Source organism: Dunckerocampus dactyliophorus, chromosome 20, assembly GCF_027744805.1.
Source record: "Dunckerocampus dactyliophorus isolate RoL2022-P2 chromosome 20, RoL_Ddac_1.1, whole genome shotgun sequence".
Classification (NCBI taxonomy): domain Eukaryota; kingdom Metazoa; phylum Chordata; class Actinopteri; order Syngnathiformes; family Syngnathidae; genus Dunckerocampus; species Dunckerocampus dactyliophorus.
Genome location: NC_072838.1, coordinates 1589402 through 1602344, shown reverse-complemented (window position 1 = coordinate 1602344; position 12943 = coordinate 1589402). Strand labels below are relative to the sequence as shown.

The 12943-nt window shown below is 46.8% G+C and overlaps 1 protein-coding gene across 5 annotated transcripts; it reads left to right on the top strand.

The window, feature by feature from the left end:
* Nucleotides 1-292: 292 nt before the first annotated feature.
* Nucleotides 293-12823, top strand: znf384a (zinc finger protein 384 a). 5 transcript variants are annotated; one of them, XM_054763502.1, is made up of 10 exons: nucleotides 301-480; nucleotides 4619-4686; nucleotides 5199-5502; nucleotides 6553-6675; nucleotides 6745-6824; nucleotides 6973-7049; nucleotides 7114-7338; nucleotides 10673-10840; nucleotides 11008-11086; nucleotides 12287-12823. In XM_054763502.1, exons 2-10 carry the CDS (start codon nucleotides 4624-4626, stop codon nucleotides 12821-12823), a joined length of 1656 nt encoding a protein of 551 aa, XP_054619477.1. In that variant the 5' UTR covers nucleotides 301-480; nucleotides 4619-4623. The 5 variants fall into 5 exon arrangements, with proteins under 5 accessions (XP_054619474.1, XP_054619477.1, XP_054619478.1 ...); XM_054763500.1 differs by having other exon boundaries at nucleotides 304-480; nucleotides 6745-6899; XM_054763499.1 differs by having other exon boundaries at nucleotides 293-480; nucleotides 6553-6899.
* Nucleotides 12824-12943: the final 120 nt, after the last annotated feature.

Genomic DNA, 12943 nt, shown 5'->3' with positions numbered 1-12943 from the left:
TTCATTTAGTGTAATTATGAAGTGTTATTTGGGTCTGTATTGACGTTGGCGTCAAGTTTACCTCCTGTCGGTCGTACGCACCAAGAACCAGCTTTATTTTTAGTTTCTTCAAAATAAAGTCACAAAGGCTACATTCGCGCGCCTTTCAGGTCCGCGGCACGCAAATCTGTACTCATGATCGAATCGTTTAGTTATATGTCAAACTGAATGACTCGAGTTCATATTAAGGACACTGAAATGCCTTTACTTCGTTTTCAATTTGATAAGGCTTTAGTTTGTATTGAAAGAACTTTGCGGAAATACACATGTTATACTCTGGTTGCCTTTACGCTGGTGGGTAGCAGAGGGGGGGAAAGCGACAAAAAAAATCGAAGCAAAAAAAGAATTAAGTGAGAGGTCAAAGGGGCTCCTTTGGATAAAGTTTCTCCAGTGTCCCGACCAGAGAAAGCTCCGGGAGGTGACTGCAAGTCAATTTCACCGGTAATTACCTCATGAGTTGTTTGCTGCTTGTTAGCCGACTGCAGTTCTGTGCTTGTCGCCCCAGCGGCCGGAAGTCTGCATAAAGCTGCGTCTTCCTCGCAGGCGACGGCGTCGACCCGTTTTTTTCCCCCTACTTCGTTTTTTTTTATACCACCACTTTTTTTTCTCTTTTTTTATTCTCTCTCGGCGCGATGAGCACAGAGTAGTAGCGACGAGAGGGCGCAGAGGGAGCGAAGATGTGTGCAGCCAAAGCGAGTAGAGCACATGAATGCGGGGCCTCCGCGTAGCTTTAGCGAACAAAAGGAGAACATTAATGGAGGCAAGTTAGCTTGTTAGCTAGCTTGCTAGCGTAGCGCCTGCTCGCCACAGCACGCCAACTGCAAGCGCTCTTTAAATTTTTGTCAGCTTCTAAAGTGCAATATTTACTGCTAAGTCACCGGCTAAAGTGTTTTCTCACTAAATGGGCCCACAAATTGCTATAGTTTACTATGTTAGTCGGCTGTTTGTGGCCCAGGACATTTAATTTGCAGTAAGATAATAATAATGGTCATAGAATGACTTACTAAGTCCTGAAAGTGCAAAAACAAAAAACAGCATATGTCAAGTATTGCATGGTGTTACTGGTTTCGCACCCATGGTTCGTTAATTAAGCTCTACGGTGGCCGACAGGGGTAAACGCTCCATAACACAGGAATGGTCTAAAACCAAAAGCAGACAAATGTAACAGGAAGTGCTGCAATTTAGGGACGTCATAAAATCACGCGAGATTAAAAGATGACAAGATTTTTCGTTTAAAAAAAAAATGTCTCGTTGGCACTAGGCCTAGGACGATAATAAATAAATGAATGAATTAATCACAAATTAAATGAAAAGCGTTCCCTCCTTTATCGTGGGACATAGGTTCCCAAAATATCCTGCAGTAAGTGAAATCTGTGAAGTGCCAACTTTGTTTACAATAATTCTATATGTTTTAAGGCTGTAAAACCCTCACCATACACTTGATACACTTTTCTCAGTCAGGCATGAACATTTTCTCACATTGCTCTCTTGCTTAAACACAAAGTTGAAATTTAGCTTTAATTTTAATGATCAATCTACTACTGTAGGATGGACACAAGAAATGATTAAGTGACTTGCGTGTTTTCACTCCTGTGACCGTGCCTCGTCCTGGCACTGTTTGGCTGTAGTGTTCTTGTATCCTTGTTAAAACATATTGTTCCTGTCGACCTCCTTCTTCTTGTACTCCTTGAATCAAAGATTCATTTAACCGGTTAGCTTCTTCTTCTATTGTTTATTGGTGGTGAGCAAGCAGCTCACACAGTTAAAAAAGTTTGCTATTGACTATTGACCACAACAGGAAACGGCCTGGAGGACATTGATTGACAATGGTCTACAGCCAATCAGGACGCTGAACACAGTGGGCGGGTTCTCCCTTAGCCAATAAGGAGTGCAATGGCTCTATCTTTAGCTGTCTATTGTCTACTGTGGGTCACCAATATGCTCGTGAAGGCACGTAAACACGTACTGAGACCAGGTGGAGCCGCACACGTCTTCAACATGAGTATACAACACCCTCTACTGGTAGCTGTAGTAAATACAATAACAGACACGTACAGCAGAGCACTGATAGATCGCTCTATTACACCACAAGGACGCAGAACACGATGCGCTTTCATACGCTGTTAAAAAAAACAACAGCGAGCCGCGATGTAGCGAGGGAACACTGTATCGCCGTGTGTGCCTTGGAAGTGGGTTCACTCTGCGTTGGTTTCAGCACCTTGGTGTGTTTGTTCCATAGAACAACGGCATGAACGGAGTGATACCTTTTGTCAGTCATACAGTTGCTTTGCCTCGGTGGGTGGAAGCGGGACCGCAGAAGAGTGTAACGTAGTAGAAATTCTGTTCTTAGATTGCAATTTATTGGTCATATTTTTCATATTTTTTCATTGTACTTTTCTTGAAAGTAATGTTAAAATCTTGTCTTGTCTCATACACCCAATCTCATGTATCGTGAACCGAGTGTCTCATGACACCACTATGCAAAGTCAAAAATAAATGCAAAATAAAAATGCTGCAACTGCCAAAAGCACACGGATGCGCCAAAAACAACTGCATGAGAGTCATGCTGCAAGTTCACACCTGCGCCAGGCATGTTTTGTTGTGCTAACTTGCAGCATTTCTCTCATGCAGTTGTTTTTGCAGTTTTCGTGGATTTTTTTGGCTATTTGCAGCATTTGTTTTTTACTATGCAACGTTTTTTTACAGTGCTTTTCGACATTGGCCCCCGTCAGCCACCGTACTACTAACGTGGTTGCATGCGTGAACGACACACACAGGTGCCTAATTGGAGATAAGACTCATAGGAAAAGTGCACTTTTTCTGAAATTATGCCCATCATCCACAATCCTTATGTGAAACATGAACACATGTCTTTCTCTTTTGTGTGCCTTCTAAAGATATAAAATATGCTAAAAAAAGAGGAAGCTAATTAATGCATGTAATGGGATGCACCAATTCCGCCTATAAAGCCTTCTGGGAAAAACCTCAATTTCCGTAATGTGAGCTGCATATTAACCACATTGTTATTATTGTTATGAAGATTGTTACGCCCAAGAACTACACTACTGGCGTAGTGACACCTCGCCACACCTCACCGGCTAGCTACTAGCTGGCTAGTGACTAGCTTCACCACACACTCGCTCACAATGCCTCAGGCTGCTAGCCAAAGGTAACGCTACATATTGGAGCTGTGTTTTTGTTGTTGACGCTAGGTGTAGCGTTCCTTTCTATGTTGCTATATGAAATCAAAGTTCCCAAAATACTACAAGTATGACATGTTATCATGAATGTAACTGTTACTATTTGCTCACAGCATGGATAGAAAACCACTAAACCTCCTTGGAGTTTCTTTAGAGGGCTTTATAGTCAAAATAGGTGTATCTCACTATGTGCATTGTTAGCTCCCTCATGCTAACTGTTTTTCTCTGTTTAGAAAGCATAGAAAAGAGAGAGAATGATGGGCAAAGTTCCAACAAAAAGTGCGGTGTTCATTTCTAAAGATATAAAAACAGTTAAATAGAAGCAGGTAATTAATGCACATAACGGGACACACCTATTCTGCCTAGAAAGCCCGCCTATGAAAACACCTCCAAAAAGCTCCAACAAGCTTTTATGGTTTTCTATCCCTGCTGAAAGCGTGTAGTAACAGGTACATTCATGGTAATGTGTAATACTTACAGTATCTTGGTCATTTTAAGCATTAGCAGAACTTCCTTCCTGGGTGCATTGGTTTCATACAGCAACATAGAAAGGAGTGCTACAGCTAACATTAACTTTTCCAAACTGAAAAACAAAAACACAGCAGCAGTGGCGGCAGCTCCAATATGTAGCGTTACCTTTCGCTAGTGGCCTGGGGCACTGTGAGCGAGTGTGCGGTGAAGCTAGTCGCTAGCCGACTAGTAGCTAGCTGGTGTGGTGTGGCGAGGTGTCACTACGCCAGTAACGTAGTTCTTGGGCGTAGCAATGTTAATAATAATAACTGTGGTTAAAATGCAGCTCACATTATAGAAATGGCGTTTTTTTTAGGTGTGTCCCATTATGTGCATTAATGAGCTGCCTCTTTTTAGCTGTTATTAAATCTTTAGAATGCACAGAAAAGAAAGACGTGTGTGTTCATGTCTCACATAAGGATTGTGGATGATGGGCAAAATTCCTCAAAAAGCGCACTCTTTCTTTTAAAGGAGCGTTGAAAATAACCGATGCAGTCCGAAAATATAGAAGTTTTTCCAAGTAAAAGTGAGAGTGTGTCATGAGAATGATGACCGGTAGTGTTTCTGGGCACGGGTTCGCGTGCTGACCGTCTTTACCCAATTCCTTTCGCATCCTCTTCTCCGTACTCAAACAGCTAAGTTGCATTAAAGTCGGAATTCCTCTGCACCAGTCAGTCAGTCAAGTCGTCGTGGTTGCCTGGCAACATGCTGACGTATCGGGCTAGACGTGGGGTTCCCGCCGTCGTTGCAAGGAAGCAACCTTGACACGGCTCGAGCAGAGGATACACGGAAAGGAAACAAACTCAGATACGTGATGTGCAGCCGAGGAGGAGGAGGTGTTTTCTAAGTGTGCTGCTTTTTAATTGCAGAAATAATGGACGATTCCCATTTCAACTCATCATACTTTTGGTCTCCCGTCCCCACTGTACAAGGACAGGTAGAGACAACCTTATCGTTGGACTTGTCTTGAAATGCACATGGTGTCGTGGCATGTTCCATGTCTCAGGATTCCCCCGCCGTCGTTGTCTTGTTGATGCTTAACACTCTGCCACGCTCTGACATTAAGTTGGTTTACGACACATCGCGGTCATGTGACTTCTCTGAGTTGCCGCCAGTCACATGATCACTCCCCCAACCCACCCCCTTTCCGTGCCCTCTCCTCTCTCTCATTTCCTTGCGACTTTTTCTTTTACTTTTCTGCTCTTGGCATCTCACCCTTTTTGTTTGTTCTCTCTCCTCCGTTTGCACCTGCTCCTCCTCGCTCTTCCCATGTGATGGAATCCGTCTCTCGTGTCTCCGCCTGGCTCTTCCCATGTGATGGAATCCGTCTCTCGTGTCTCCGTCCTCCGCTTCTTCCGATACGTCATCACTCCCCTTTCTGTCGTCTTCCATCATTCCCTCCTCTCCTCACCTCGCCCCCCAACCTGCCCCTCTGCTCATCCCTGCTAGATCGAGAGCGCCATGTTCCTGAACAAAACCAAGGAGCAACTCACCACAGAGAAGCCCAACGCTCTGTCATTCCCTCACTCCTCCGCCCCCTCGCCCCACTACCCCACGGCCGTGCTTGCTGTCCCCGGCTCCGTGGACGCCGGACCCGGCCTGCGGGTGGTAACCAAACAGGAGGGCGGAGGCTCGGCTGCGGCGGGAGGGGGAGGAGCGTCCATGAGCGGCGTCGGGGGACACGTGCACCAGTCGCACAATTCTCAGAACGTCACTGTTGTGCCTGTCCCCTCCACGGGAATCATGACGGCGGGTGAGTGGCTGTGTCTGTGTGCTTGTCGGATTTACAAATGTTTCCCCCAACAAATCACGGACTAAAATCTCAAACCGAATCCTTCCGCCTATTAGGGTATTAGGGGTGTCACGAGACGAGACGATACACGAGCTTGGGTGTACGAGGACGAGATTTTAACATTACTTGTAAGAACAATGAACATTTTTTTAAATAAAAATATTCTTTAAAAAAAAAATATATATATATATATATTTATTTATTGCAATCTACACTCTTCTGCACGCTTTGTGTATGCTAGCGGCCCCGCCTACACCCACGAGACAAAGAGACTGTATGAATGACAAAAGGGCTCACTCCGTTCATACCGTTGTTCTATGGAACAAATGTGCCAAGGTGCTGAAAGCGATGCACAGAGTGAACTCTCTTCCTGCCTGTTTGGAGGAAAACAGACACGCATGCAAATGGCAATATATTGAGGCTGGCAAAATGATCCAGTTCATTTTCATTTATTGTGTAATTCATTACTTTATTGTGCCCACGAGACATTTTTTTTCTGAACGCAAAATCTTGTGACACGAGATCTTGTGGCAACTAGGTCTGGGATGATAATAAATGAACGAATCACACAATAAATGAAAATGAGCTCGATAAGTATGCCTTCCTCACATGCGCGTCTGTTTTCCTCGTCTCCTGCCTCCAAAGAGGCAGGAAGAGGGCTCGCTCTGTGCACTGGTTTCAGCTTTGTTCCATAGAACAACGACATGAACAGAGTGAGCCCACTCTTTGTCTTGGTGGGTGGAGGCGGGCCCGCTAGCGTACACACAGAGTGCAGAAGAGACGTACGTAGTAGAAATTAAATTAGCAGATTGCAATATAGTGGCATATATTTTTTCAATGTACTTTTCCTAAAAGTAATGTTTTGTCTCGTTCTCGCAAACCCAATCTTATGTGTTGTCTCGTAAATTTAGTGTGTTGTGACACCCCAACATACAAGTGTGAAAAATGGAGAGTGCATCTAAATGTACTAAGTGCACTCAACAGACTTAACGTTTGTTTTCCTTCTGTCAGCGGGCCTGGTCATCACGACCCCACAAGGCACGCTGGTCCCTACTGCCTCCACCCAGTCTTTTGTGGCTGGACCTCATTCCACCACCACCATGATCGTGTCTACTGTGCACCCCTCAAATGCAGGTGAGTCTCGACTGGTAAATAGGGCCAATGGAAATCCCGTCGCCGATGCGCCGTCTTTGTTGTTTGCAGACAAGAAGAACGACATAACGTCCCCACCTGCGGTTGTCATGCCGACGGCCGGAAAGCGAGGCAGGAAGAGCAAACAGGTGGTGAGCAGAGCGAGTGCCGTCCTCCCTCCAGGAAGTGATGCGTTAATATTAGCACACCTGGCAGCCACGGGACAGGTTGTTGTCTTATGTCGCATTGTCTCGCACTTTCGCTGCAGCTGATGTTTATGTTTTGCGCCCACACCCACAGCATCATTCCGCCGACCCTTACGACCTGTCTAACGATGAGGACGAGCATTCCAACAAGGACGGCCCCAAATCTTACAGGTAAGGGAGCGCCTGCCAGTGCACCAAAGTTTCCTCTGAAGGCTTCAACTCTAACTTCTCCAAGGTGTCGGATGTGCGCGGTGACGTTCTTCAGCAAGTCTGACATGCAGATCCACGCCAAGTCACACACCGAGGCCAAGCCCCACAAGTGCCCCCACTGCTCCAAGTCCTTTGCCAACTCCAGCTACCTGGCGCAGCACATCCGCATCCACAGCGGGGCCAAACCCTACAGCTGCACGTACTGCCAGAAAGCATTCAGGCAGCTCAGCCACCTGCAGCAGCACACACGGTACTTGGCCAGCCGGGCTTCCCTTTCTGTGCTTGACTGACGTGCATGCGCCTGCCTTTGTGTGCATGTGGCCCTGGAGGGAGGGTGGGGTAGGGCTTGTGGTCTGAGATGTGCACGTCTGTTGACACACCGCATCACGCACCAGTCAACATTTGGAAATCTGCAACAAGATACCACTTGTAATTAGAGACGCATGATATCATTTTTTTCGAACCGATACCGATAACCGATAACTTTTAAATGTCTACTTTTTTTATTTATATGTAAGTGTAGTTTGTGCACACATAGAGGTAAGGACTGTAGCCAATTAGGATTTGTTGATTTGTCCTAATCAAATATCATGAAAATTAATACTACCGCATCACTACTATCAGGAGAAACAGAGTATAGAGCGGAGGGAGCCATCTGCTGTGTCCCGGCAAGGTGCACTGTATTCGGGCACACGCTCCAAGCAGCCGGTGTGACGCCACGGAGATCTCTGACAAACATTTTGCACTTTTCAAACACCCCGGCGCTGGCGTCTCAGGTGGTTGATAAGGTTTTTTTGTGGGTTCAATGAGTTTTTTTCCCCTCATTGTGAAACATTTGGTACAACCAGCGCACGGAATGTCTCTGAAAGAGTGAATGTCTGTTTACAAGCGAGCTCAGGGGAAACTATGACAGGCCAGTAATGTCACAGGCAGGAGGAAAAAAGGAGTGCTTGATTTGCTCACCCGCACAATACGGGCAATGTCGCCTCATTGGAGCGTTTAAAAAAAAAAAAAAAAAAAAAAAAAAAGGTTATCGGAGCTATTTTTAATGTTATCGGACTTATCGGTATTACGTCATAATTCCCACATATCAGTCTGATAACTAGACTATAACTAACTAGACTAAACTCGTGCATCCCAAGTTTTAATATCAGCCTCAAGCAGCTTTACTCTTTACTTGACTTTCAATACTTCCTATTTCAACTGGAATGGATAATGGTACGACTCACATGAAACATTTGACTTGTTTGTCCTTTGCCTGGTTTAGTTTTTACACTACATTTGTTTTTTAAAAGACACAGTTTTTTTTCTTCAATAAAAGATCACATTCAGTGTGTCTGTGAAGTTTACAGACACACTGAATTACTTAGTGCGCTTGAACGCATCATCACCGCAACACAACAGTGCATGAGCAGCGCATGGACCACAGTTCACACAGAGAAAAGGAGACAGACACAGAGTTGTTCATTGTTGTGTGTACGTTATAGTAACAAAAAAGTCACTTTAAGAATGAGTCAGCCTCGCTGGGAAAGTCAGGGTGCTGGAAAGAAGGGTACGACCGTTAGTCCAACCTCGGCTACAGGAGGCGCAATGTGGTTTTCGTCCCGGTTGTGGTACACTGGACCAGCTCTACACCCTTGCAAGGGTCCTGGAGGGTACTTGGGAGTTTGCTCAACCGGTCTTCATTTGCTTTGTGGACCTGGAAAAGGTCCCTGGCGGTGTCCTGTGAGAGGTGCTCCGGGAGTACAGGATTGGTGGCGCTACTGCGTGCCTTTGAGTCCTTGTACGACCGGAGCAGGAGCCTGGTTGGCATTGCCAGCAGTAAGTCCAGCCTGTTTCCGGTGGACGTTGGCCTCTGCCAAGGCTGCCCTTTGTCACCCATTCTGTTCATCATTTTCATGGACAGAATTTCTAGGTGCAGCCAAGGCGTCAATGGAGTCCAGTTCAGGGGCTTTCGGATCTCGTGTCTGCAGACGATGTGGTCCTGATGGCCTCATCGGGCTGTGACCTGCAGCGTTTACTAGGGCGATTTGCAGCTGAGTGTGAGGCTTCTGGGATGAGACTCACCACCACCAAATCCGAGACAATGGCTCCAGTAATGCAGTCGCTGTACTGGACTGTCGTGGTGAAGAGAGAGCTGAGCCAGAAGGCAAAGCTCTCAATTTACCCTCCCATCTATGTTCCCAATCCCAACTATGGTGATGGGCTTTGGGTCGTGATGGCGGATAAAAGCGGCTGAAATGAGTTTCCTCCATAGGGTGGCTGGGCTCACCCTAAGATAGGGTGAGGAGCTCGCTTATCCGGGAGGCCGCTGATCCTTCACATGGAGAGGAGCTGAGTTGAGGCGGCTCGGGCATCTAGCCCGGATGCCTCCCTGGTGAGGTGTTCCGGGCATGCCGAGCCGGGAGAAGGCCCCGGGGCAGACCTAGGACACGCTGGAGGGATTACGTCTCACAGCTGACCTGAGAACGCCTTGGTGTCCTCCCAGTGGAACAGGAAGAGGTGGCCAGAGACCGGAAGTCTGGACTTACCTACTGAGACTGCTGCCCCTGCAATAATGGGTGGATGGATGGAAGAGTGTTTAAATGTTTACGATTAAAAAAAAAAGTTTTCAAGTTTGGCAGGTCTGCAATAGAGTCAAGACATGGCATTTCAATGAGATTGCTCCTCCGCATGCGATACAGGGAGCACATGAGCATGTAAAGACAAAAATGACATGATGTCAACATTTTAATAAGTGGTTGGTTAAAGACTGACATTAAGGGGGGGTTACCATGGTGATGGTTTGGATCATCAGTGAAAATGGTGGCCTGCTACCATAACTTCGGCGTTATTAGACCCCATGATCTTTTCCAAAATGTCAAATCTGTAGGTCTCCCATTAATTAGCCTTTCATTTAACCTTTGACCTAATGAGTACCAAACCTTGGCAGGTTTTTAAAGGTCCTGAATGTGGCATGTGATGTTGCAGACGCAGCACTAGGAAGGAGGCCGATTTGATCCGGCATTGGGATCAGGTTCCGATACTTCCAATAATTCTCTTATCAGAAATCGCCAACACCGCCTACGGAGATTTTTGATCCATAAGCCATACACGTGCTTTGTTGTCGTCAGCGCACGTAGCTCAAAGAATATCAGCAAACAAAGCAAATGTAGCTGTACTGGTGCCACACACATGCATAGGGAAATCACTTTTATTTTTTTTGCAAATTCTTTGTTTTCCTTTTCCGGTATCGGAACGGAAGTGTAGCAGAAAATGAGGATGGCGGCATCCCTACACCGCACAGTGAAGGGCGAGAGCGAGAGGGAGAGACTGAGAGAGCGAGAGAAGCGTGACTGTGCTTGCTTCTGTTTGAGTTCTGTGTTTTCGTAACGCGGACACAGCGCAACGAGCACACTGTCAAACAATCACTTGAACGCATGATTTGGTCTTGAGTTCACTGTGAAGTTTGGTCATGCTCCAAGCTAAAGATCTCTCGCTCTTTCTTTCCCTCCCTCTCTCTCTCTCTCTCTCTCTCTCTCTCTCCTCCCCCCTCCCCTCCCTCGGTCTGACCCCGACCCTGACATGCCGCCGTCCCGCCTCAGCAACCACACTGAGGCCAAGCCCCACAAGTGCCCCCACTGCTCCAAGTCCTTTGCCAACTCCAGCTACCTGGCGCAGCACATCCGCATCCACAGCGGGGCCAAACCCTACAGCTGCACCTACTGCCAGAAAGCATTCAGGCAGCTCAGCCACCTGCAGCAGCACACACGGTACAGCAGGAAGTAGGGACGATGGGCCGCTCGGCCCCTTTTCACAACTTTCAGCCGCACACACCCCACAGACTTGAAAACCAGTCCACTCATGATGTGTAAACTATTGCCGTGCAAACATGCACGCTATTATTGTGTGCCGACTGAGCGTGTGTGTGTGTTTTCAGGATACACACTGGTGACCGGCCGTACAAGTGTAACCATCCCGGATGTGAGAAAGCTTTCACTCAACTGTCCAATCTGCAGGTATTTGTCAAGCTGTCTCCAGTACACAGGCTGTGTTTTTACATCTTAAAGGGTCCCTGATATGATTCATCAACTTTGCTTCAATATGTTATATATTGTTTGTAATTGTGTTCTACATTGTTCGATTTTTAAAAGCAAAGGGAAAATTAGCAAAAATGAAATTTATAGTTGATGGCGCCACCCATGACACGTTAGCTCTCACAGCTCAGCCTCATTTCCAGAAGTGACACCTCTCAGCTAAAGCAGAGTAAGCAAACGCTTCTCGAGGTAGATGGTTGACTTGTTCAGCATATTTTTCATCAAAATAGTAGTCATGCCAAAATCATCTGTTGCTGCTGGATGTTTATAGTATCCGAGTGATACTCTTAAGTTTTTATTTTCCAAAAGAGGAAGGTTTAAGACAAGAATGGACGAAGCAAGTGCAGAGGCTGAGAGGCAGATGGACGGCCACCTCGAGTTCTGTTCTTTAAAGTGATCATTATACTGATGACTACTGTCTTTACAAGAAGCATTTGCCTTGAAAGTACGGTATAAACGCATATTGTACGACAGCTAAATGTAAATTAAAAAATGTAGATATAAAACAGTTATCAGTACCATACCAGTCTTGATAAGCAGAAAGTTATCGTTATTGGTTTGGGGAAAAAAGATATCGCAATCCTAAAAAAGAAAGGGGGGGGGGGACCCCATGACCGTGTGGAAGTGGTAAGTTATGGCTTCATTGTCCTTCCCCACCCCGTTTGAAACACTTTAAGTTTAGAATGTCAATTAGAGAGGCTAACTAGTTTGCTCAGTAACTTACTATGCTAGCGGCGGCCATCTGTTATGTCCCTGCAGTGATCCCTTAGCCTGCAAAATGTGGTGTAAACCAAGAATAATAGGAGTGTAAAGGTGACCATTGGGGTGTTATTTCATTTGTACAGGGCTCTAACAATGTTAACACTTGTATTTAGAAAGTCCTAAAAATGTTTTACTTGCACTAACTAAGAAAACATTCAATTTATTAATATTGAATCCTACTTAACACAAATTCACTTATGACGCTCGGGTCTGTAACCATAAACGAGGGGCGACCGTACTTTACTTTGTCACCTCTCTGTGTGAATAATGTTTACGTTCAGCCTCGTGAAAGATAGTCTCTTTGCTGAACCCTCCGGGCGCTTTCCCTGATGCCACGCCTCCTCTCTCGCCCCTTCCCAGTCTCACCGTCGGCAGCACAACAAGGACAAGCCGTACAAGTGCCACAACTGCAACCGCGGCTACACGGACGCCGCCAGCCTGGAGGTGCACCTGTCCACGCACACCGTCAAACACGCCAAGCTCTTCTCCTGCGGCCTCTGTAACCGCTCCTACACCTCGGAGACGTACCTCATGAAGCACATGAGGAAGCACAACCCTGACACGCCGACGACGGCAGCCCAGCAGGCGCTGGGGCTGGGCTCGGCGGGTGGCGGCCGGGGGGGCCGGGGCCGCGGCAGAGGGCGAGGTCGAGGGGGCCCGCTACAAGGACAGGTCAACCCGAGCAACCAGAACCCCAACCCCTTGCCCCCCGGCAGCTACCAGCAGGCGGCGGAGGCGGTGATCCCGTGTCCGTTTGACCTCCACCAGTACAAGACGGTGGCCGCCAGCGAGATCCAGTACAAGCCCGTCACGGTGGCCGACCTTCCCGTGACCCACAAAGACCTCTGCCTCACCGTCTCCACATCCGCCATCCAAGTAGAGCACATGAACTCGTAGGCTGCATCTTCCCCACGTGTGTGAGGATCAGACCCATTACGTCTGTGTAAAAACAACAACATAGTATTTAAAATGTAGTCTGGAATACTCTCCTCCTGGAGTACAAGTGCTGACTTGAAA